Genomic DNA, 23865 nt, shown 5'->3' with positions numbered 1-23865 from the left:
TTACCCCGGAGAGACTAGAAATATATCTCTGTGCCTGTACATGTTTGTCATTTGTGTCTTCAAGTGTGACTCCCTAGTAATCTAATTGTGCAGCATACTATATGAATAATAATAAAGTGTATGTACTTCAGAGGCAGCATCCGGCTGAAAACAGATGCTCAAATTTCACTTTTTTTTGGGCTCATGCATAAGTAATTAGACTGTTAATCAAAATACAGCAAGTGAAAATCCGCCCAGAAGGACAGATGAAGAAAGCCTCGGCTTTTATGTTCTCAGTACACACCAGGTCCGAGTGTGAAGTCATTTCACTTTTCACGCCTTTATTCCTCCCTACATGATGAAAACTCAAATCATTCCCCTGTCCTGAGTGATAAATTGAAATTTCTGACACTTTTTAGCCCTCCTTCTAGCAACGGTGTCACCTCGCTCATGTGTTCTGTGATCTCAGAAGCAAAAACATCTCATTAGGGAATTTTCTTCAAAAAGCCAAATACACGCCACCTTTTTCATTGAATAATTCAGATGGGTAAATGTTTCAAAGTCTTCCCTTTCACACTTTGGGTGCACCTGTTGGGTAGAGTGCCTTTTTGTTGAGATTTATGTGGTCTGGTGATCAACTTGTATAACTTGCTTGACTTTAAAATCTGAATCTGGCCTCTTAAATCCGCACATTAACGTCAGACCGGAGGGTCTGGTTAGCTCACTGGAATAACCGCCCTCGCAAAGAGTTGAATTAGTTGAGAAAATGCCAGTCTTGATTTATCATTTCACACCTCTGTCACATTCCAAGGCCACTGATTCTACACTCTCCCAGTTTTATGTCAAATTCCGTACTTATTTCATACAAATCTCAAAGAAATGAACACACTTAAACAGATACTTAGCCACTTCAGATAATATTAGTTTATTTTAATTCTCACATCTGAAGCCTTTACATGTTACATGAGTGTTTGCCTTCTTTAACATGCTGTACTGCTTTTTGGATATTCTTGTTACTTTGTCTGTTAAGTAGAATTCATTGTAGTCGTGTGCATAAAGCAGGTTTGGACTCCATGGGCATGCATGTTGCTTTATTTTCACTGCAATGTGCACAGCTGTGGTTTAAACCTAACTTTCATTTTAGTTGTAAGTGTTTTGTTCCTGATTTTGCAAAAACTTTAAGTATAGATGCTGCGAAAAACTCCAACAGTACATTATTTTGTGATGAAGGTCTTTAGATGTCTACAGTAATGCTCGATTTTTATTGTTATTATTATTATTGAAAGTACAGTCTTAATCAGATAAATATTGGAGTACTGTTGTAAATACACTTTATGTGAAAAATATATTTTTGAAAGATTTAAAAAAGAAGATGATTTTAAGATACATGTCAGTAAAGGAGCATATGATGGGCTATTTGTGTTACCCTTTCTTTCCAATACTTTTAACGTTTTCAGTAAGTGTTTTATTTTAACTAAATAAAAAGGTTTTTTCCCCATAGCCTGTAAATTGGCGGTAGGTCTGTATTTTGAGTGCAGCTCTTGTGAAATCTGGTCATTTTCTAATTGGAAGTTCAACACTTTGATCCCAAGCGGCTCCATGTGAGGGGCTAATGAGAAATGACAATAGGCTCCTGAGAAACTCACTTTAAAGTACCCTGTAGAACCTAAACAAAGTTACTAAGACTCCTGATTCATTTGCAGTAAAAGGTACAGCTACATGTATTTCATTAAACACATTCTTTAGTTGTGGCTAGATTTTGAGTTACTTTATAAGTAGCCCTATCTTAAAAATTATACAATGTTTTAAGTAAAACATTGTCTAATTACTAGGTAACTCAGTATCATGAGGTTCAACAAGCAGGATTCCAGTGAAGAAGGAAAAAAAAAAGTTTAATGCTGTTTATCCATTATGTTTCCTCTGTGTTTCCCAGGTTGATTTCCTGGCCTTGGAGATGCGTAAGGGGAAAGTGAATTTCCTTTGGGATGTGGGTTCAGGTGTGGGAAGGGTTGAATACCCACATCAGACCATCCATGATGGGAACTGGCATCGGATAGAAGCATCTCGGTGAGAAATCAGCACACATATTGTTGTTCTGGCTCGTGCCCACCCAAACACAGATGTTGGCTTCATTACAAAGGATATTCATATCTTGCTTGTTGGATATGGGGAAGCTGACACTGAAAATCACACTACTTATTCATTATTAAAAATGTGGAAAATATAAAGCTTATTATTGTCACGACTCGTGTCTTTACTTTTGACTGGCAGGCATAACATAATTAATAAAACGTTGTTTTTTTTCATCACTCTTGATCTTCATTAACAAACAGCGGCCAGCAGTAACAGCAGCGATGCAGCAACCCCCGAACATCATCTTACACATGTTAGAGCGGGAAACACCTTGTTTCACTTGGGAAATCTCGAGTTTGCAGCCTTGTCAGCCTGTGGCTCATCATTACATAGATGGACTGTAATCCACTTTTTTTTCTTTCTGTCTCTAAGCTGTAGTGTTGTTGTAAACAGACCATACAACACAAACCTCATTCACACGAAGACGGTATCTCACTTACTCTTGCATTTTCCATCTGAGAGATTTCCCAAAGGTGTTTAGTGATGGGATCACACCAACTATCAGTCTTAAAAATCCTCCCCTACACAACAAGAAAATGTGATTCCTCGCTTAAAAACAAGCTTCAAGACAAGACAGGTGGTTCATTTCAGAGTAGCGCTCAGAGACGCCACAGCAACAAACTGACTCCCCACTGTGTTATGTTATTCATATAAAGTTTATAAAACTGATTCCAGTGTCTTCAGTCATAGTAGCTGTTGTTAAGGGAGCTGGTGTTCCACATTTAAGCATGGCTCTCCGTTGCCTGTTCTCCTTCTCCTCAACTCCAGCAATGGTCTGAATGGCACCATCTCGGTGTATCCTCTGGAAGGCCCGATGGCTGGCATGATGCCAACCCCGGCCAGTGCCAACTCCCCCACATCCTTCACCATCCTGGACGTCGACCAGAACGCCTACCTGTTTGTAGGAGGAATACTTGGCACTGTCAAGGTATTCACCGTCAAAACCATCATGAACTCGTCAGTTTCTCTCAAAGATTTATTTCCGTTAATGTTCTTTTTTTTCCCTTTTCCTACATCTTTCAGAAAGCAGACGCAGTAAGAACGTCCACATTCACGGGCTGCATGGGTGAGACGTTCTTGGACAGTAAACCTATCGGACTGTGGAACTACAGAGACAGAGAGGGAGACTGTAAGGGTTGTGCTGTCAGGTATATCAACAAATCCTCATATTTTTCTTACAAATTGGGTATTTCACTCTTAGTTTCTCCTTTGTTTTATTAGTGTCTGGTCTCACCACGAAGCCCCTTCTTGGTAAAATACATTTTATATACTGTAGGTGCCCTAATTTCCTTTGTGTCACAAAAGAAATTCTGTTATTTATATATAGATATGTTTATATCAAATGTCTTTGGCATTTGGATACACAAAACTCACAAAGGGAGAGAAATGTAGTTTTATTTCCTTTCCAGAACACAAATGGTCTTGAAGGACCCTTGACAGCACACTGCTGCATAAATAGGAAGGAGAGATGATTAGATAACTGAGTGCAGCTTGCTCAATCTCATCTGGTGCCGTTCCCAGAACCAGCACCCCCCCCACCCTCACCCCACCCTCTGCTCTATATAAGCCTCAATGTATTGATCCGATCAATATGTTGGCCCTAAGGCCTTTCTCCAATCCCCATAAGACAAAAGGCTCTTGATGTGTTACACTGGCAAGACAAAAGCTTGTGGACCACTTTTAATTCGCCAACAAAGGGATCTGATCTTGCTTTAAGTCACAATAACGGAAAAACACAATGTGCTTAAGACACAATTAGATTTTTTTTTCATGTCTTGATCTATTTAATGAAAACAATATCTCAGAGAGAAAAACGGGTGATTCATTTAGGCAAAATGTATCTAGTTCTAGCGATTAGGACCTCAGCACCATCCACGAGGTGCCATCTGGTCCTTCATTACTAAATACCAGTCAATATGTCAGTACATTTACGTGTACGTTATCTGCCGTCTGTGTGCTCTCAGCCCCCAGCGCACTGATAGTGAAGGGACAGTTCAGCTGGATGGAGATGGATACGCTGCGGTTGGAAGACCCACCAGGTGGAACCCAAATGTTTCTGCCATCACTTTCAAGTTCCGCACGTTCTCCTCTGAAGCTCTGCTCATGTATCTGGCCACTGAAGACATGGTGTGTTCGCCCCAGCACTAAGAAAAGCCTGATTTCACCAGTGTAGAGATCTGCATTGATGACATAGCCCTTCTATCCACATCTTACCTTCTTCCTCTGGCTCTTTGCAGAAGGACTTCATGTCACTGGAGCTGTCAGGGGGTAAGGTGAAAGTGAATTTTGACCTCGGATCGGGAGCCAGCAGTGCCGTATCGGATAAACGGCACAATGATGGCCGCTGGAAAGCCCTCACCATGTCTAGGAACAAGAAACAAGGTGCGCTCATGGATGAAAGCAGCAGGCCGGTGGTCCGACCCTTTAGCATGTGAATGAATGAAGGTGTGACAGTGAGCAGCTGATGATGCCTCTTCATGTCTTTATAAAGCCACCGTGACTGTGGTGGACATCGACAGCAGTGCTGAAGAAAAGATAGTAGCCACATCTAGGGGCTCAGCTACTGGTCTGAACCTCGGGGAAAAGCAGAAAATCTATTTTGGTGGCCTGCCAACGATAGGAAACTACAGGTACATAAGCACGTCGAGACACTCACACAGACGATTTAGCTTTACACGCTTTTGAAGTGTGACATTGTAAAAGTTTTAAAATCAACTTTCTTTGTTATAGATGTGATTATGTCTTTGTGGAAAACACATATAAAATGTTTTACTTGAATAATTGTGTTCTTCAAGTGTGCTAATGTGTTAATAATATTTTTGTCTTAACAGCATGAAAACCAGGTAAAAAGAAAAAAAAATTATGAAATAACTACTTGACTTATAATTAAGAAACAAGCGTGATGACTGATCACTGCATGATGCCGACAGAGCTGTTGAGCACACAGAGAATGAGTATATTTTTCTCGGCTTGCATACAAAGGTTCTTGCTCCTCATGGCAGCTGTAAATGACTTTCTCTTCTTTATGTATCTGAATTTGATGTTTGTCTAGCAACATTTAGGGGGGGGGGGGGGGGGTCTCATATATATACAGTATATGGCTTTGCCTTTTACACACATTGCAGTCAAAATCATAGTTGTTTAATATTTTATGTTACTCTTTTATCTTACTGAAAACGTACAGTTTTGCATGCTCAGGGTGATTACAGACAAATATCTTTCTAAGGGTGGATTATTTTAGGTGTTTTCCTCTTTACAGATTCTGTAACTGGTGCAATGCTTTATACCAAAAAATATTATCCTTAAAGGAGTTGAGAAAATCAACCCACTTCACTAGTTTGGATAAACATCACATTCAGATCATTCTTCTTGATGTATAGGTTTGACTCGCTTTTGGATATGTGATGCAATAGTTTCACCGCTGCAGTAATCCGGCAATTTTCTTAAGAAGCTGCACTGCTAAGACACCAGAAAGTCCGTTGAGTTCTTACTTTTTTTCCTAACCTGTGAGTGTTCTGTAGTAAAATATTTGTATCATCTTTGCAGGTCAGAGGTTACTTTGAAGAGATATGCAGGATGTCTCCGAGATATTGAAGTCTCCAGGACGCCGTATAATCTACTCAGCAGCTCTGATTACACAGGGGTCACTAAAGGATGTAATGTAGAGGTAAGGGGTCCGTTTACTTTTTGAATCAAGGCTTTACAGTGTAATTAAGCCAAAAAGGTATGTCTATATTTGACCAATATTGCAGATTCTGAACTCTCTGTGTAGAGTTAACCATGCAGGAATTATATTTAGATATTTCACACACTACATAGTTATCACGGGTATCTGCATTTGTGAATAGGTGTAATAATGAGTTTAATGTGAGTGAATATGTACATAACACGGCCTTGACATCTGTCATCTTCATCCATTCTTGATCCTGTCTTTTCATTTTCTCAGTTTTGTCTCTATGCCATTCTTCTTTGCCATTCACTTGTTCTCTTTATACACAACCTTGTTGTTCCGTATCCATGCAAAGACTGCAATAAAAAACAGTGGTAGGTCAGATAAACAAAGAGCATTTCAACCGTCTATAGTTTTTCCTCACTCACACTCCCACACGTTTTATTCCTAATAATCAGTCGGCAAAATTTTTAAATATCCGTATTATGTAGTGAAAACGTGCTAAGGTTTTAAAAGCAAAGCATCGCATTCACCTTGAATTCTGCACAGCAGTATCAGTCATCCATACAAAAACCTGGCCCTTCTCACAGAGTGAACCGAACACAGAGAGGGTTATGAAGGCCTTCGGTTGAGTGTTTAGTTCAGACATGTAGCTGATGTCAGTCAGGATGTTTCAGAATGGATTAATCATGCCGTGCGTCTGTGTGTGGTTACATGTTTACACATTCATATGGTGGGGATCTGAATCATCTTTAGGGTCAAAAAGGGTGCCCAGATTGAAGTGAATAATATATTATAAAGCTGAAGTGTGGATTATATTTAGGTTAAGTTGCTTTTCAGCCTGGCTGTTTGTTAACCGTGTAGTCAGTCCCCTTCATATCAAGCCCTTAACGACACTCCTCTTGTCGCTTCATACATGAAACACTGAACAGCATCAAGGTCAGCTGGACGGTCAGGTCTACTCATCATGTTTTTTTTGTTTTTTTTTTTATCATATATTTTCATGATGGTTGTTTTTCTCTTTTCATAAATGTAATCTTGTTCTCTACTGTCTCACAGAACCTGTACACGGTCAGTTTCTCAAAGCCAGGATACGTGGAGCTGGGTGGCTTCTCGCTTGCTGTCGGGACTGAGATCAGCCTCTCCTTCAGCACCTTAGCAGACACTGGGATCATCCTACTGGCTGTTGGGGGACCTTCAACAATCCCCCACCAGGTTCTTGCTCATATACTGGATTTGTTTTCACTGAGTTTTTTAAGTGTTGCAGACAGGAGTAACCTTTGGTCTTTGCTTCTGTTTAACAAACATCCCCGTTACCTCTGCCGAACCCTGGCATAGAAAGATGTGACGCATCAGCAACAATAATCACTTTCGCCCGATGTTTATAAACTCAAGCCCACATGAAATATGCTTTATTTGCTCTGTTGCTACATCTGAGCTACATAAAGGAAGTAAAGAAAAGGAAGTCACAGGACTGCATAAAAAAAAACACCGCCATCTACAGTTTGGTGGTGCAATTACAAAGTGAGGCAAACAACAGTGGAGAAGTATAAATGCCAACAACAACGTAGGTGGAATGGGTACTTTATGTGTAGTTGCTGCAGAAATCAATAAATCACACTTTACCCCAGTCAAGTTTTTATTGTGTTGAATGCTGAGTTAATTTTGAAAGTGTTCTGAGAGGTTTTGTGGCGGGAAATATGATGTAGTTGGTAATAGAGTACAGAAAAGAAGCCTTCTTACACCTAAACTTTGTCATTCAACTTGTGTGTTTGTAGTGCATATGCATTCATTTATCCCTTAATAAACTGCATATTTTTTATTTTTTTTACCACTAATAGGAGAGAGGAAATCCAAATAACTGAATTCTAAAACATAGTTACACCACCTTAAATAGACGTGAGTTTGCAGACTGAATCAAGTTGTAGCTTTTGGTGCTTTACACTGTCGGACGACAACGCAGCTTAGGATGGATGAAGAAGAGCTGCAATACAACAAAGAATATCCTACAATATGTCTGTTTCTGTTAGATGGAGCAGCAGAATTGTACTGTGTTATAAAAATCAATCATTGAATGTAGTTCACATGGAGTACGGAGAGAGAGAATATCGCTCATGGTTAAAAAGTGAAACAAAAAGTAAAGTGAACAAACAGGAGTAAATATTTAAAAGCTCATTATTTGTATGCTACTTCTGCTGGGAGTTACTGGATGCTGTTGTGAAATGTGTCTTATCAATATCATACCTTCAGGGGATGTCAATTTACGTGTTTTGTTTTTTTTGTTTTGGACAATCTTACCACCTCAGGCCCGCAATTCCAAGAGGAGACGAAGACAATCGGGAGAGGTGGGTTCAAATCACATGCATGCACCTAAAAGCAGCTCCGCTCCTATAGGTAAAGGACGAATACATAAGAGCATGTTGAACAGATTTGCATTTTTGTCAACTTTGCTAATCTGGATTGTTTCTTATCCACCCAGAATAACACCCATTCACACATGCACGTAGACGTTTACTTTCATGAAGCTGCAGTACCGGCCTTTTTCCCTCTCAGTGAATTCAGTTTCCATGAGTACATATTAATGGGATTTGACTCTTTTGGCAACATTCCTGATTACATTGTCTCACAGCTTTAAAAAAAAAACAAACAAACAAAAAGCACACTGCATGAAGTCACTAAACCTCGTCACACTACTCACTTTGAAGAAATAACTCCATGATATTATCTCTCTGAAAACTCAGTTTGCATACATGCATGCATGTGTCTCTATTAGGGGGTATGCAAGTGTTTGCCGTATAACGTGTGTGAGGCCATTCTGATGAATGCAAAATAGGAAGTATGTGTGTTTATGAAAGCGTGTGACTGGGAGAGAGAGGATAGAGGGTTACCTTCAGCTTATCCATCATCACTGGTTGTTGGCCGCATAAATCTATTTTTACTAACTATGCTGGCAGGAAGGGCATGAGTGTAAGTGTGTGTGCGCACATGTGTAGAGTAAGGTTAAGCGAGGTTAGAAACACCATCAACTCAGCTTGGCCCTGACTAATGGCTGTTTTAGAGCAGGACACAGAGATAGAGAGAGGGACAGTGGAGAGAGGGGGAACACAGGAGGGAGAGAGGTGGGGGATTTAGAGGTGAAAGAAGGATGACGAAGAAGGAATGAAGCTGAAAAACAATACTAAGTAGAGGATAAAGTCGCACAAAGGGCTTGCCCCCAAACGGAAAAAAGAGAGGGATGAAAAGATGGGAGGAGCATTGAAAAGACAGCGACTAGGGTAAAAGAGTGGCGTTCTGGGAGAAGTTTCATTATACAAGAGCGATATCTTGACTTTGCTGAACTCCCTCAGAAGAAGCATTCTTGTTTTTCCTTCTCAGATAGATATTTCTCTGCAGTTATGTATATGTTGGAGTCTGTTGAGGATGTTGCGCTCTTTCTAAATGGATTATTTAGGCCAAACTAGTGAACCTTTAAGCGTTTCCTGACAGGATTTAAAATGAGATGGCTCGACACGCCGCTTGTCCACCACTGTGGACATTGTTTGTTAACAGTTTGAAATACACTCGGAAGCGAGACGTGGCGGGAGCGTTGCAGGAGACGAGAAATATTAACAAATCCCTTTTCCAATGAGCCTTCATTACAGTCGGCGTAAAACAGAAATAAATTTGCAGTCTGGGTTTGTCACACTGCAGAAAAATGTTATTAACCACACAGCCAAAAATGCATTACTACAACACTCGCTAAGTGATTGAATTAGGTTTCAAAATCAGAAAAAATAAGTTGTATTCTCAGCTCTGTGTTGCTGATTGACAGACTTCAAACCAGCTCAAATGAAGCACGCTAAAGGAGCAGACTGACTTGCCCCTGAAACCACGACGGCACAATGCAGCTATTAAATATTTTCCAGCTGTGGAATAACTTACCGACACTGGTAAATTTTTCAATTTTAGGGCAGGTACCGTGTGTCCTGGCGGTGATGCAGCGGCGTGCTCTCACCTCTGCGTTGTTTTGTTTACCCCTTTACAGAATCAATCAACAGTGTGTAACTGAATGTCTACATGCACGCGCCGTACAGCCCAGCGGCAGTGTGAGATTGGTTGCTCATCCTTTCAGTCCGGCCAGCGTAACTCTCTGAGCTGGTGCACTGCCCTCCAACTTCTGCTGCCCTACATTTCAGCTTCACCCTGCACAAAATCAATCCAGTTCTTCTCCGTCTCAATATTCTTTGGCAATTAAAGCGGGGTAATTTCTGTGGATACTGAAATCCAGAGACCATGCTTTTCTATAATGAACGCGGTACTAGCTAGATATCCGACACACAGATTGAAGGCCTTGGTGGCGAGCCCACGGCTTGATGCCTGTTGATCACATCTCAGTGTTGGGGACAAGATGGACTTTTGTTCGCCTCAAGTACTTACTTCTGCATCACCAAGGCCTGATTTCATATCCCTCCTAGATATCCTCAGCAGAATGCTTCTTGAATACATTACATATCACAATCTGGTTTACTTTGACTTCAACATTATTCTTGCAGTGCAAGTTTTATTAAATGTTATATTCAGACAAATCCATGTAAATCAATGTAATAATAATGTAATTTCCCTTTAGGGTTAATTAGTAGTATATGAATGTGTGCACTTTCCTCACATTTGCTGCCAGTTGATGCTGTTGAAAGAAGTCTTGCTATTATCCTCTAGTTATTGGACTCAGAAGGTTTCTTTTACAAAATATTAAATTGAATAAAAATTAAAAACGGATCCGTCAACAATCTACAAAATTTAAACCAACAAGTTCATAAATATGTATAATCGCATTCGAGGAGCTAAGGTCAGTAAACCTTTTGGCTCAGTCATCAAGATTTCAGCAGATGAGGTTTCCAGAGATGGTTCGAGTTGATTCACACCACGCACGTTCAGGTCAGATTCAAGGCATCTGATTAAATATGCCTCTTGGTTTTCATAACAACTTCCTTGCTTCTGCCCATTCTGCCAAAGGGAAAAGTCAATATAGAACTACAACATTCTTCACAGATGATACCTTTAAAAGTACCTTGTGTTAGTGGTATTCACGTGTGTAAACCTACTATAATCAAACATACTTTTATACAGCTCCCGCAGCCAAAATAGAGACACCGATGGAAGCTGAAATACATTTATATATGTATAAAACTTGATGGTGGGAATTAAGAAATGGTGAAAAACGTACTATGTAAATGCGTGTGTGTGTGTGTTTGTGTGTGCGTGCGTGCGTGCGTGCGTGCGTGCGTGCGTGCGTGTGTGTGTGTGTGTGTGCCAGAGAGAGCGGTATGCCTTTGTCTGTGTGTTTGGCATGCCTCTGTTCATCTGTTTGCACGTGCGTCTCTGTGCACTTTTGTGAGGAGGCGAAGCAAGAGCCACGTTGTAGCTACATCTCAGTTCAATTTGTCCCCGACCTCAAATTGAAATTCCATTTTCAGGTGGTAAATTGTCTCCCACTTCGCCCTCTGGCACACAGTGAATTAAAATTCAAATTAGCCTGACCCTGCACCACTGCTCTCTAGCACCTCTGTGGCTGTCTCACTCTTCTTCTCTTCCCCCCATCGCTATCTGGCTCACAGTTTTGCTCTCTGCCCTCTCATCTCTCCCCCTATTATCCTCTCCTCTCTGTTCCTCTCATCTGTTGTTATCGTTTTCTCCTTGCTCTCCACTCCTCCTCTGCTCCTCTTATTACCCCTTTCTCTCCATAAACCTCCCATCTCCATCCAATAATCTCTCCTTTCCTGTCTTTTAATCTAGTATGCTTTTCCTCCTACTGTACTTGTCTGTTCTCCTCCTTCCGCTTTGTGTCGGTTCTCCCTCTGCATCTTCTGTACCTTCCTGTCTTCTCCTGACAGTCACCACTTTTGAAGTGGGACCATGTTGTGTTGATCTTTATGACATGATTGCAGGTAGCGTTTCCTTTCCTGTGTCCTGAGAGTTTTCTGGATTTCCAAATGTCCATAGTTGATAAAGTTTGTCTCCCAACTCCTGCAGCCGTACCTGTCAGTCATGCTAAACAAAGGCTCTCTAGAAGTCGTCGTGTTCACCGGCAGCCATAAACCACGTCCCGTCATCAGAACAGCCGAGCAGGGGATACTGAATGATGGCAGAGAGCACTCACTGCGCATCGAGAGGCTAGCTGGCAGGTTGGTGTTTGGAGATTCCTGCAGGCCGTTTGTGCTTCCTGGTGCATTTCTGTCACTGCTATAAACCTAAGTAAGCTAGTTCATACTGATCGTTTCGTCTTCCGTCTCTCACCAGGTCCTTTGCAGTCCAGGTGGATGAGGAAGACAAAAGGGAAGCAGCACTTCCCAACGACCAGCCAATCAGCTTGAAGCAGATCTTCCTTGGTGGTATTCCTGCAGAAGTGGAGCGGACATCCAACAGAGCCAATATCCCATTCCAGGGATGCATATGGAACCTCATGGTCAATGCTGTGTACGTAAAAGTGTTTCGTTTTTTTTTTTTATTTGGACCTGATATATTTGTTATTTAACAACTGATGGTGAAAAGTCAAATGACTCTGTCGCATGCTCTTGAGTTTTAAAGTCAATGTTAATCACTGAGCTAATGAGAATGGTATATTATTGACTTTGGCATCAGTGTTAGTCCTGGTTTTCATTTACAGCTGCTCTTAGCTCGTTTATATTTGACCTTTTAAGTGCTTGACCTCCTCCAAACCCAGTTTTCACGATTGCGTCGCTGAAATCAGCTCTTCAAAAATGTACGTTACGATTTACAGGAAATATTGTGCTCACCTTTGCAGTGGTTGCCTTGTATTTATTTCTGGCAGGTAACTACAAGATTCATTTGAATACCCAAACTTTATTACCGATTCTAAAACAGGCTCAATTCAATTTACCGTAACTCCTCGCCAGTTTATGCTCGACAAGAAATTTCAATGGAATATTAAAGCCAAGAAGTTGCGCTTTCCAGCCATATACAACACTTTATGGTAACGTGACGTTCATAGAGAGTAGACGGAGAAAAAAAAGAGTAGATATATATATAATCTAGCGGTATTTTAGTATAGTATAGGAGTATATTTTGTATGTTTTATTAGTTAGTTAGTTAGTTAGTTAGTTAGTTAGTTAGTCTAGTTTGTCCATTGTTTATCTGAGTTTACCCCACCCTGTCTGGTGAAAAGAAGCGGCCTGTCACTCCTCAGGTTAAGGAGGAGACCTTAGCTCAGTGCAGGAACTCCCAGGGTTGGTAGAGGGAGCAATGCCCAGGACTCTCACTTAGGTAGGAGCACTGGGTGATAAAATGGGTAAGAAATTGGGGATAAAAATATATTTAAAAAAAGAAATGCTATTTCCCCTGGTACAAGATGTCGGTAAATGGGAGGGGCTATAAGATAATTTTTTGAGCTGTATGACCCCAAGATTTTAAAACTGTTTTCTCGACAGGAGCAAAGATGCACAGAGAATCTCTAATAATAGTTCAAAATCTTACATTAACCACCAGCAGTCATCAATAGTGATGTAACCACATGGATAAGGGATTACTTTAGGAAGCCTTTGCCATGCACTGCTTACAGCGCTGTAACTTAACTGCGCATTAAAATCTGTTGTTTTTTTTTGTTGTTGTCTGCATATATTAATGGTTAATACCATGTTGGTAAAAACCTAAGGCATTTATATATATGCATTTTTAGTATATAATATATATCATATATATTTGAATATATCATATATATTTATTTTATTAATATATATATATATATATATATATATATATATATATATATATATATATATATATATATATATATATATATATATATATATATATATATATATTTTTTTTTTTTTCATTAAAATAAGTCTAATGTTACTCGGTTGTGGTCGAGCAAATCACTATTTAAAATCCTGAAAAGCAAAAATGCACAACACTAAGATGACAAGAAAAAGCATGAATTATCTTGTTTAATCTTGTTATATGTTTCACACAAACTGAATGTTAGAATCGCTGTGATTTTTTTCATTTATAGTTTCCATGTTCTCCCACAGAGTTTTTTCCTGCACTGCTGTTTTCATTTTTGTTTATGTGTTCAGACTGAAGACGGATTTTATGTTCAACAACCAGTTGTTTATCACGTCATGGTTGTGGTTGATGTTTACACCAAATGAGTTTGTTCTGCACTCAGTCCATCATTCAGAGTCGTGCTTCCTGTCTGCGTCTGCTCAACATGGAGCCGTCATCGTATCTAACTGACATTTCATCTCTCAGGCTGTCAGATTTCTCGCAACCTGTTTCCTTTGAAAATGCTGAAATCGGCCAGTGCCCCAGTCTCGCTCCGCTGTCACCTCTTCCACCTAAAGAGGAGGTGCCCGAGGAAGAGTCCAAACCAGCCGGTTCAGTAACCGCCGAAGCTCCTGTCACGCCACGGCCAGAACCTCCTGCTGTAAGTGGCAAAAGAAACTTGGAAACACTCTTTAATTAAAGTAACTGAACAACCGTAGTTGTTAATAAATGTCTGTATATATCTGACTTATCTGGATATTTTGGAAGCTTATTTTACTCTGTTGGCACATTCAGAAAACAATGTGCCCTGAAAGTATATACTGTAGAAACTGTTTATACATAAATCTGAATACAAAGAAGTCCCAGAAGTTCAGACATGTCCTGCTCTGTTCTGCTATATTTTTCTAACTGTTGCTGGGAACATGCCCACACAAACACGCTTTTAACTCTCTGTGATGGCTGCAGAGATGGCCCACGGCGCTAGCTTAGTGATTTATCACAAAGCACTTGTACAGGCCATTAACTCTTCTTTATAGTCCCTTTAGCCTTGAGTCACTAAACTCCACCTCCGGCAGCTTGTCATACAGCGCAGAGCCACGGAGATACGCTACGCTAACGGCGCATGCCGTTTATGTTTTACATGCACACGAGAGCCGAACGCTCTGAACTAACATTCAGCCGCTGTGCTCAGAAGCTGGATGGAAGAAAGTTTTTCATTTCCTACTTATCTCACTGGATTAGACGAGGCACATTTGACGTATTTAATCTATGTTTTGCAGTAGCCACAGGTTATCAGTTACCTACTTATCTGCTAAACTAACCCCTTAAAGGACATTGATCATGAAGCACATAGCCAAAGAGCCATGAAAGCTCAGCTATAACTCTGTGGTTTGTTGCTTTATGGGTTATAAGTTTTCCTGCTTTATGATATCGACTGCAGGCTGTGAGGAGTTCTCCCCATCTGCAAGTTTCCAGGCATCAGAGAAAAAAGCAGGGTGTTTCTGCAGAGACAAAAGTCTTGAAAGGGGTTATATTTACTCCAACGCATTGCAGATTATATATTACAGATGTGCTGCTGTATTTTCTTCTTTTTCAAAGTGTATTTTCAGGATATCAACGGGGGATTAGCTAAAACGTTTCCAGAGGAACAACAATCCTATCAGAGGCTGGTGATCATAAGTCCCAGTTTCTCTCTTTTCTCTCCTGAAGAATTGACAATAAGTGCTATTTTTAAACAGTTTTTAAACAACATTACTTAATAGCAGTAAAATAATTTGAAGCCAATCAAATGAATCAAAAGGTGATTACAAGTTGACAGAAAACGAAGAGTTTGAGGAGCTTATTTGTGTCCAGTTCCTTAGTTATAGTCCTTTCCACAGAAATGGTTTCACAAATGCTGGTTGAGAGGTTAAGAGGCTTTGCGGGTCCTGTGGACTCCAGCGAGACCTTGAGGAATGACATCCAGAGATCGCTTTGACTGGAAGTCTTGGTGTTTTGCATCAGTGCCGTCCTCCATGGCAGCCACTTATCTACTTTCGCTCTCACTCTTGGACTGCTGACCTTTAGGTGGATGTGCCCCCCACCCCACCTCCTGCCAGACACACTGCTGCTGCGACTGCAGCACCACCTACTGCTGCTGACTCGGTATAAACATACACACTCACACCCACACACACCTACACACACACACAGATGTATTCTAAATACATTTAATAAAAAAGACAAACAAAACAACAGTGCATCGATTAATCTTTGAACCCCATTTTGCTTCATACCTTTTAAAACAGCATGTTCTTTTTTCAAAGCGTTTTTCTTCCAAAGCATTTTTCTCCCATGGCTCATTGATTTGAAGTTTGTAGTAAACTGTACTCTGTGGAGCAATTCCTGGTTGTGGGGTGAATTCTAGTTGCTTTTTAGTCTTTCATGGGATTTTCCTTAATCTTTTTTTTTTTTTCTGTCTTGTTTCGAATAGAAACAAGACAAAGTTTGAACACACATCTAAAAATGGGGTTAGGAGTATGTTCTGTCTTTAATTCATCTGTATTTGTTCGCTTTTAAGCATAAAAACCGAGCTGGCTGCAGCTTATTGAACAAATGCCGACTTACTTTTATTTTCCGAGTTATTCCGTGGAAAACATTCTGTGTGACTTGTGGTGGCTGAGCTGTTTCGCTCGCACAGTTCAGGGTTAATACTGTTGACATTAGCAGCTCAGAGGAGCAGCCTGGCTTGTTGATGCCGTCAGGATGCATCTGCTCTAAGAGGTCAACCAGATTTACGGACTGATAATGTCTTTTAAATGCAGCAGACACATGCAAAGCTTTTCCATCCTTATTTGCCTAAAGCTTTTACTGTTTTAATTCCAGGCCTGCGTTTGCAGTGTCCTGTTATATTGCGGCGCGTTTAGACACGGATGGTGATGAACATCAGAAGTTAAGCATCAAGTTAAACGTGATACACATCTTTGAGATTTTAGGTGTGAACACTTTTTATTTTCATTGTAACAGTGGAGGATTTTTGTCACTTCTTCTTACAAAGAGCTCTGAGATCCATCTTGGAGTGTCTCACATGGACTGTTTAAAGTTCTGGCTGCAGTTTTTCAAAGATGCGTAAGCGGGCAGAGCTTTACCTCACAACTCTTGTCCGTTGGGAATTTTTTAAATCATTTTTTAGTTGCTGAAGACTTTCTCTTCATGTTACACTTCCTTTTGTTCTTTACATCAAGTGATTTCTTCCAGATTCAGTAGATATACGTGAATTTGTTCATTCGGTGAACTCCTCCCTGTGTCTCTGACTACCCCTGAAGCGTAACTCCCACCGGGAAGGGATTAACCACATTATGGTAGCGCTGTGGATTTGCTCCGTCCTCAGTGTGACCACCGGGAGTTGTATCTGATATCGAGCTCCACCAGTTCAGTTGGATTAATGAGATTACGGGTTAAACTGAAAGTTTTGAGACGTCATGAGAATCTCATCTCGTTTGAAAATGTAATTTATAAACTAACGTTCACATTGTATTACTTCTCGTCCTTTCTGCCATTATCCTCACAAAAAAGATCAGTGATCTTAATTAAATACTCCTGATATGAACCTCTCATCGTCCACAGCCTCGTCTGGGATCCTCTGACTTGTTTAGTCACTACAGATTAGTGTAACATCAATGTGGTGTCAAAGTCCCCTCATGGTGTTTTATTCTTCAAAATGACCAGATTTTAATGCAAATTCTGTGTCTGACTTTCCTGCTGCTTGATCCGTCTTACGTAAACTGATGTAGATTATGTAGAGTTGAATGTCAAAATAGGCCAGGAGGCGTATTTTGAAGCAGAGCAGATGGACCGCTTTCATTGACTAGTGTGGCCATGAGTTTAAATGGCTGTCGCAGCAGAGCCACCCCGAGCCGTCTGCACGGCCGGTGGGATCAGAGGTAACACACTCACACTTGTGATTGACAGCGCGTCCTGGATTTCTTAATTATACTGTGTAATGAATGAACAGACTGTGCCATCTTTTAGTGGTTTTCTTTTCCTTTATGTGAGTCATATATGTTCTAACCTATAGGACACTTTACAGAGGTTCCCGTGCCTGCTGACATTTGGGACAGGATTTATTTATTAATAAATAACTGATAACTATTGCTGGTGTTCATTGAAATGATATGGTCTTTCAGTATAAAATCATTCCTGGATGAAGCAAATTACTGGTAAGGAACAAGAGTTTTTCTGCATCTTGCAGGACAACAAGCTGCGTGCGGACTTGCTGCCTCTTAAGACAGACACACACACACACACACACACACACACAGTCCTGACTAAATCACTTCTTATTCCATTGGTGTGACCTCCAATAAAAAGACCTGAACGGAAAACCGTCTTCCCATTGTTAGCTTAATGGAAAGACGCAGAGAGGAGGAGAAAAAAAGAAAGATGAAAGAGGGGAGAGGACAGAGGACAGGGGTGAAAGAAAAAGGTACAGCCTCGGAGGGAGGAAAGAAAAAGGGAGAACGTCTTTCTGAACCGAGCAGGGCTCGGCTTTTGTTGGCTTAATGGAAAGATGAGGGCGAAGTAGCCGGAGAAGAATGAAAGGAAAGGAAAGGAAAGGTTCTACTGAGCAAGTGACGTCTCGCTTTTGTTAGATAGGAGGAGCGTAAGAAAGAGAAATAAGAGGGGGGGATGATGAGGACGAGCGGATATAAGGACAGAGCAAGATAAGAGGTGAGTGTCAACTGTAACAAAGCAAGGTCGCAGGCGGGGGAATGTCTTCACTTGAAAAGGAACAAGAGAGGACTGAAGCACACTCAGACCATCAGCTCAGATTCCCTCTCTTTTTGCAAGTTACTCTCACCCTCGCACGAGAGGCATCTTAGTAGCTGATTAGTGATCGGCTGCTAAGATCAGCTACTAAGATGCCTTATATTAGTGCAATAGTGGTCTCCTCCAAGTGTTCAACGTGGATTAGAAGTGGGGTGGGGGGGACGGTGTGGATTATGAGGGGAAAGGAAGGACGGTAAGAAAGGGGTGAAGATGCAGTTAGACGGGACACCCAGAGATTACAGAACAGAGCCATAAAAAACTGACAAGACGAGGGATAAAAAGTTTGGTGTAAGATGATATAATGGAGGATGTGGTGAGGTGGAAAAGTCAGAAAAATAAGGTTTGAAGGAGACAGGTTAAAAAGATGGGGGAATGAAAGATGAGTGCTGGAGAGAAGCAAGAAGAGCAGAAATAATGCAATAAAGTAGATGATAAGAGAATGACAAAGTAACAAGAAGAGATGGAAGGAAAGAAGGGGTATCCAAGGAAATAAGTGTATTTGGAAAAATGAGAGGACTGTAGGAGGGGAAGGTAAAAGATCATGAGGTAAAATAAACCAGAGAAAATACATAAATTGAGAGAACGTGAGAATGGAGGACAAGTTAAACAAATGTGGAGAGGTTGGATAAAAGACGAGATGTTGAAATGAGAAGAGAGGAAAAAGTATTGGCAGATGGCAGGACAGGACGGCACCATGAAATGAGACAAGCAGGACAAGGAGGAGACGAGTGAGGATGGGATAAAATAGAAAGTGGAAGAGATGAGGAACAATAGAAAAACGGCACGAGAGACTCCTAAAGTGAGAGGCTATTATGCTGCTAGGTTTTACAACACTGACACCTAGTGGTGAGCGGCGGAACTGCACCCTGAGAAGCGGAAGCTTGCGAAATGAAATGCTGCTTAAAACCCAAATGAGTGGTGTTTACATATGAAGAGGGGGGAAATGCCACCTGACCCCCACTTAAAAAAAGGATAAGAAAAATATTCTATCTTAAATCTCTTCCTTTGATGTCAATTTATGTTTTCTCTTTAAGATGAAATTTACTTTTCAATGTAATGCGTAGTTGTGATTTAAACTCTATTTCCTATTTTAGGCTTCCACTAAAAATCTGTGGTTGGGAAAAAAAACTGAAATGAAATGAAAGTGTTTTGTGACCTACTGTGACCTCCCAACCCCTCGGGTCCGTGCACATCAGAAGCAGAAACCCTATTAGAGTGATTGGCGTGTGTTTCATCTGGGTGTTGAGGCTTCTGTTGACAAGAGGAAATGGGAGCGGTGTTGTGAGACTGTTCCTTGTCAATGAAATTGACATGTTATGTCCAATCTCCAGGACTCGTGTGCATCAGCTGTGGACCCGACGGCGCTGGAAAAAGCCTATCAGTTTGGACTGACCAGAAACAGCCACATGAGCTTCGCCTTTGATGACAACAAAGTCAGAGAGAGGTATGTTTGAAGCGATTAGCACTGCCAGTGCTTTTTTAAGTTCTTATTATTGTTAATTTCTCTTGCTTTATAACATGATGCCAACCTATATTGGTTGTTACATGTTTTATTTAGGTGATATAAAGTGAAGCACATGTAGAATCAACCAGATAATACATTTACTTATGAGACGCTTTCAAAGATAGAAATATTTGATTTGTAGAAATGACCCTCTAACCTGGCTCCAACAAAATCCGTCGCACATATTATGTTTACAGTGTTTACAGGAAGAAACAGCATGAAACAACTGAAAAGCTTCATAACTTGGTCTGATCATATTCAGAATGTGTTTAAACCAATAAAGGCTCGACTGACCCAACTTCTTTTTTTCTTTTTGCAAAGTGTTTCGTGCCTGGAATGCAGTAACTAATGTAGTCTGATAAATGAAAAATAGTTCATGAGAAAAGCATGAAATACTTTTTAAATTGTAAGGCAAACACAAACAAAAGACAAACTCTCAGTTAAAGTTGTTCTTATTGGATATTCAAGACAAGCTTGTACGAGACGGATGACAACCTCCCTGAAAAAGATGATGTGCTTAGAAGTTGTCTACTGACAAAAAAGCTAATATGTAGATTTGTGATTACAAATAATTGGTTAAACTGAGTGGAGAGGTTTGGACTCAGCCCCCTTGGAGCCTTGGTTGGTCCCGATCACTCGGCTCTCTTCGTTTTCTTTCGTTCCCCAAACATTGTGGACTTCACTTCACTTCATGTACCCACTCTGTGTTGGTCTCCTCTTCAAGGCTGCTCTCGTGATAAGAGAACTAACCTCAAGTGACTGAGAGTTTGGATGTGTCACCATGTGAGCAAGGTCACAAATTTGGTCTTTCCATCTATGTTTTAGTTCTTTGTACCACATGCAAAGACTAAAATGTTTTCACGTCAGACTTTTCATTATTTGTATTTTGTGCTCGCTGTTATGCTCGATGGGTTTTAATGCAGAGGTCTGTCCGTGTGTGTGTCAGGCTGATATTGGAGTTTCAGCTGAGGACGAAGGAGCAGTCTGGCCTCGTTCTCTACATGGCGAGAATCAACCACGCTGACTTTGTTTCCATACAGGTACTTTTGTTCAGGCATGCAGGCATTCTCTGCTGTTTCTGCCGTAGATATCTAATGTTTGATTCCTCCTTCGCTGCAAAGGTAACATTTCTTGACTCACCTTTTCTTTGGTCATGTGTAGTAACAGAATAGAATAGAATAGAAAGCCTTTATTATCATTGTACAGGTACAGTGAAATTAGGCAGCATGGAACACGGCACAGTTTGTAGTTTGATTAGGAAAAATATGCAAATGTAACCCGTCATGGTTTATGTTTTCTGTGCAGCAAGACTGTAAGGAGAGGTGGATTTAATGCCATGTAGGTGTGCTCGTGATCCTCCCTTCCCTCCCTCATGAACCTGTCTCTCCCCTCCTGTAGATCAAGGATGGACAGCTCTGCCTTGGTTATGACCTTGGTCATGGAAACATCTCTGGCTGCGTCCCTTACTCCATTAATGATGGCAACTGGCACTTGGTAGGATGGCCGCTGAGTTCTGTGACTTCATTCATCCATCCAGCATTTTTTTGTTCCCTCAGTTTGCCAAAGATGCATTTCATCGGGGATAAACAAAAGGGATATTTTTTTCTACCAATGACAGTATTTTCTCATTTGAAAGAATATTTGTTTCCTCTTAGATCCGCATAACTCGTAACAAGCAGCGAGGTCTAATTTTGGTTGATGGGAAGTACAGCAAACAGTTGATCAGTCCAAATAAGGTGCATTATTTTTCTTTTCTAACACCTGTCTTTCATTAAAAAGCTTCAATAGAAACGTTTTTATTTATTTTTGCATCAGTGAAAGGTATTTTTCTTCTCAGGCGGACCTGTTAGATGTTGTGGGAGTGTTGTATGTTGGTGGGTTACCACTAAACTATACCACCAAGAGAATAGGACCGGTAAATCCACAAACACACACACACATCAAGTCTATATCGGGAGCCCTACACACAGTGGATGAAGTTTAAGAATAATGGACTAAACGTATTTCCCTCCACTTTCTTCCTGCTGTTCAGATTGTCTACAGCGTTAACGGCTGCATTCGTAACTTAAAGATGGTCGGAGCTCCTGCGAGCACCAAGACAGGTTCAAGTATGGATGCACCCTCACTAAATACAGCACATGTCAGCTGCATCTATTCCATCTTCACTCTCCTTCCTCTCTCGCAGCAGGTCGCTTTGTGAGCACCATTGAAGACTTTAAACTAAACATGGCCACGCCCACTTCCAGTCTCATGGTTGGAAAGTGTTTCGATGCCACTGAGGCCGGCACCTACTTCGAGGGCACCGGCTATCTGAAAGCAGGTAACGTGTCAACAAGTCACCCGCAGAACTGAAATAAAACACCTGTATAAAACAAACACAGTAATCCCTCCGTCTCTTTCTTCAGTCGCCGCCTACAGAGTCGGCCTGGACGTCTCAATAGCGTTAGAATTTCGAACCAGCAGAACCAGCGGGGTGCTTTTGGCCGTCAGCAACCAAGCCAGTGATGGACTGGGTCTGGAGATCAACGAGGGGAAGGTACGTGAATGCTGCTGATAAATACACTCATCCACTTTCTAACAGAAGCTTAAGTTCTGACGGTAACACAGCAAGTCCTGTGAGTCATCGCTGTGACAAATCAGATCAATTAGAATAAAAACAAGTAAAACGCCCCCCCGGGAAATTTTGAGCATAATGCATTTAAATGCATCAATCTGGTGCATTTTGGAAAGCTAGAATAACACTAATAGGGTGTCTGCTGCCTTAACTTACCTTGGAAACATATCCTCTCCGGAGCTTCTCTACCCGGCTAAACTTATTCTCCCCTCTGTTTGTGTGAGCACAGAGCGTGCACAGCCTTCACCGCTGATTGGCTGTTTCCCGTGCCTGTCTCTGTGTGTAACCAATCAGATGGTGCTGTGGGCGGGACATTGCTGGACACAGAGCAGTGAATGCAGGCAGAGAGACGGCTGCATCAACCCCAAAATAACGCTGTTTTAAATTGTACAAACACAATATTGGTATCGTTGGAAAGGGAAAACTGTCCTCTTAATTTTGGGGGGGGGCTGAGATCAAATTTGGGGGGGCTTCAGCCCGTTTTTTTATTTGTAGTGAGAACATAATCCACAGCAACCGACACAAATCCATTCATGTGTATGTGGTCCGCGGCGCAAGGACCACATTGATTGTGCTGCAGCTGCCCTCATCGCCGCTTGTTGCTTTTCTGATTCGTTTTGAAGAATCATGCAACTCTTCCTTCTTTTTTAAAAAAGACAGTAAATTCAGCTGTCTTTTTGACATGTTTCCGTTGCTCGCTGCTGGCTCCCCAGATCCAGCAAATTTCCAAATTTTTTTTGGTCAGGGGCGTGGTTTGCTGGCCCATCTTTTCATTGCATCAACAAATCTCAGACTCTTTCAAATGACGTTAAATCTTTATAAACAAAATGAAATGCTTGGGATTTGTTCTGTAAATGAATTTATGCATATTATTATTTTTTATACATTAAAAAAAAACTTTTTTATATTATTATTGTTTTATATATATACGAGAGGTGCCAGATCTGCCCAAATAAGTCCCGGAACGCAGGGAGGCCAAAATCGAGAGGTGCCGGATCTAGTTCCGGCAGGATCCGGCACAAATTAACCCCTGGCCTCAAGACTCTGATTTATAGATTAGACTTATTGGGAGTGATCAACATACTACTTTTCCAAAGAAAGCCTGTTACCTATGTTTAGCTAGCTCGCTCTCTCTCTCTCTCCTCATTAGCTGCTCTTCCACGTTGACAACGGAGCTGGGCGAATCACAGCAGAGCATGTCCCCGATGGAGACGGATTCTGTGATGGCAAATGGCACAGCGTCACTGCCAGCAAGCTTCGCCACAGGCTGGAGCTGGAGGTTGATGGGAAGAAGAGCCAAGCAGAGTCTCCCAACGCTCGCTCCAACACCTGCGACACCAGTGACCCCATCTACGTTGGAGGACATCCTGGTATGACATCATCCTGACCCACATA

At 41.1% G+C, this 23865-nt stretch overlaps 1 protein-coding gene across 5 annotated transcripts in view; it reads left to right on the top strand.

The window, feature by feature from the left end:
* The window catches only part of lama2 (laminin, alpha 2), a 216933-nt gene that overhangs the window by 191975 nt on the left and 1093 nt on the right, over nucleotides 1-23865 (top strand). For 4 of the 5 annotated variants that reach the window (XM_061707051.1, XM_061707050.1, XM_061707048.1 and 1 more), the window contains 22 exons: nucleotides 1913-2046; nucleotides 2881-3040; nucleotides 3136-3260; nucleotides 4077-4239; nucleotides 4350-4494; nucleotides 4604-4742; nucleotides 5659-5779; nucleotides 6842-6997; nucleotides 8089-8127; nucleotides 11792-11943; nucleotides 12059-12235; nucleotides 14030-14204; nucleotides 15611-15688; nucleotides 19684-19796; nucleotides 20803-20896; nucleotides 21255-21350; nucleotides 21512-21592; nucleotides 21694-21771; nucleotides 21889-21964; nucleotides 22042-22176; nucleotides 22262-22392; nucleotides 23621-23840. In XM_061707051.1, coding sequence (XP_061563035.1) covers nucleotides 1913-2046; nucleotides 2881-3040; nucleotides 3136-3260; nucleotides 4077-4239; nucleotides 4350-4494; nucleotides 4604-4742; nucleotides 5659-5779; nucleotides 6842-6997; nucleotides 8089-8127; nucleotides 11792-11943; nucleotides 12059-12235; nucleotides 14030-14204; nucleotides 15611-15688; nucleotides 19684-19796; nucleotides 20803-20896; nucleotides 21255-21350; nucleotides 21512-21592; nucleotides 21694-21771; nucleotides 21889-21964; nucleotides 22042-22176; nucleotides 22262-22392; nucleotides 23621-23840 — 2788 coding nt within the window. The remainder of the gene's footprint in view (nucleotides 1-1912; nucleotides 2047-2880; nucleotides 3041-3135; nucleotides 3261-4076; nucleotides 4240-4349; nucleotides 4495-4603; nucleotides 4743-5658; nucleotides 5780-6841; nucleotides 6998-8088; nucleotides 8128-11791; nucleotides 11944-12058; nucleotides 12236-14029; nucleotides 14205-15610; nucleotides 15689-19683; nucleotides 19797-20802; nucleotides 20897-21254; nucleotides 21351-21511; nucleotides 21593-21693; nucleotides 21772-21888; nucleotides 21965-22041; nucleotides 22177-22261; nucleotides 22393-23620; nucleotides 23841-23865) is intronic. The other variant, XM_061707047.1, reaches the window with a different exon arrangement.

The sequence above is a fragment of the Cololabis saira genome, chromosome 18 (assembly GCF_033807715.1).
Source record: "Cololabis saira isolate AMF1-May2022 chromosome 18, fColSai1.1, whole genome shotgun sequence".
Taxonomy (NCBI): domain Eukaryota; kingdom Metazoa; phylum Chordata; class Actinopteri; order Beloniformes; family Belonidae; genus Cololabis; species Cololabis saira.
The sequence above is the reverse complement of the archived record's forward strand: the minus strand, read 5'-3'. Positions and strand labels throughout refer to the sequence as shown.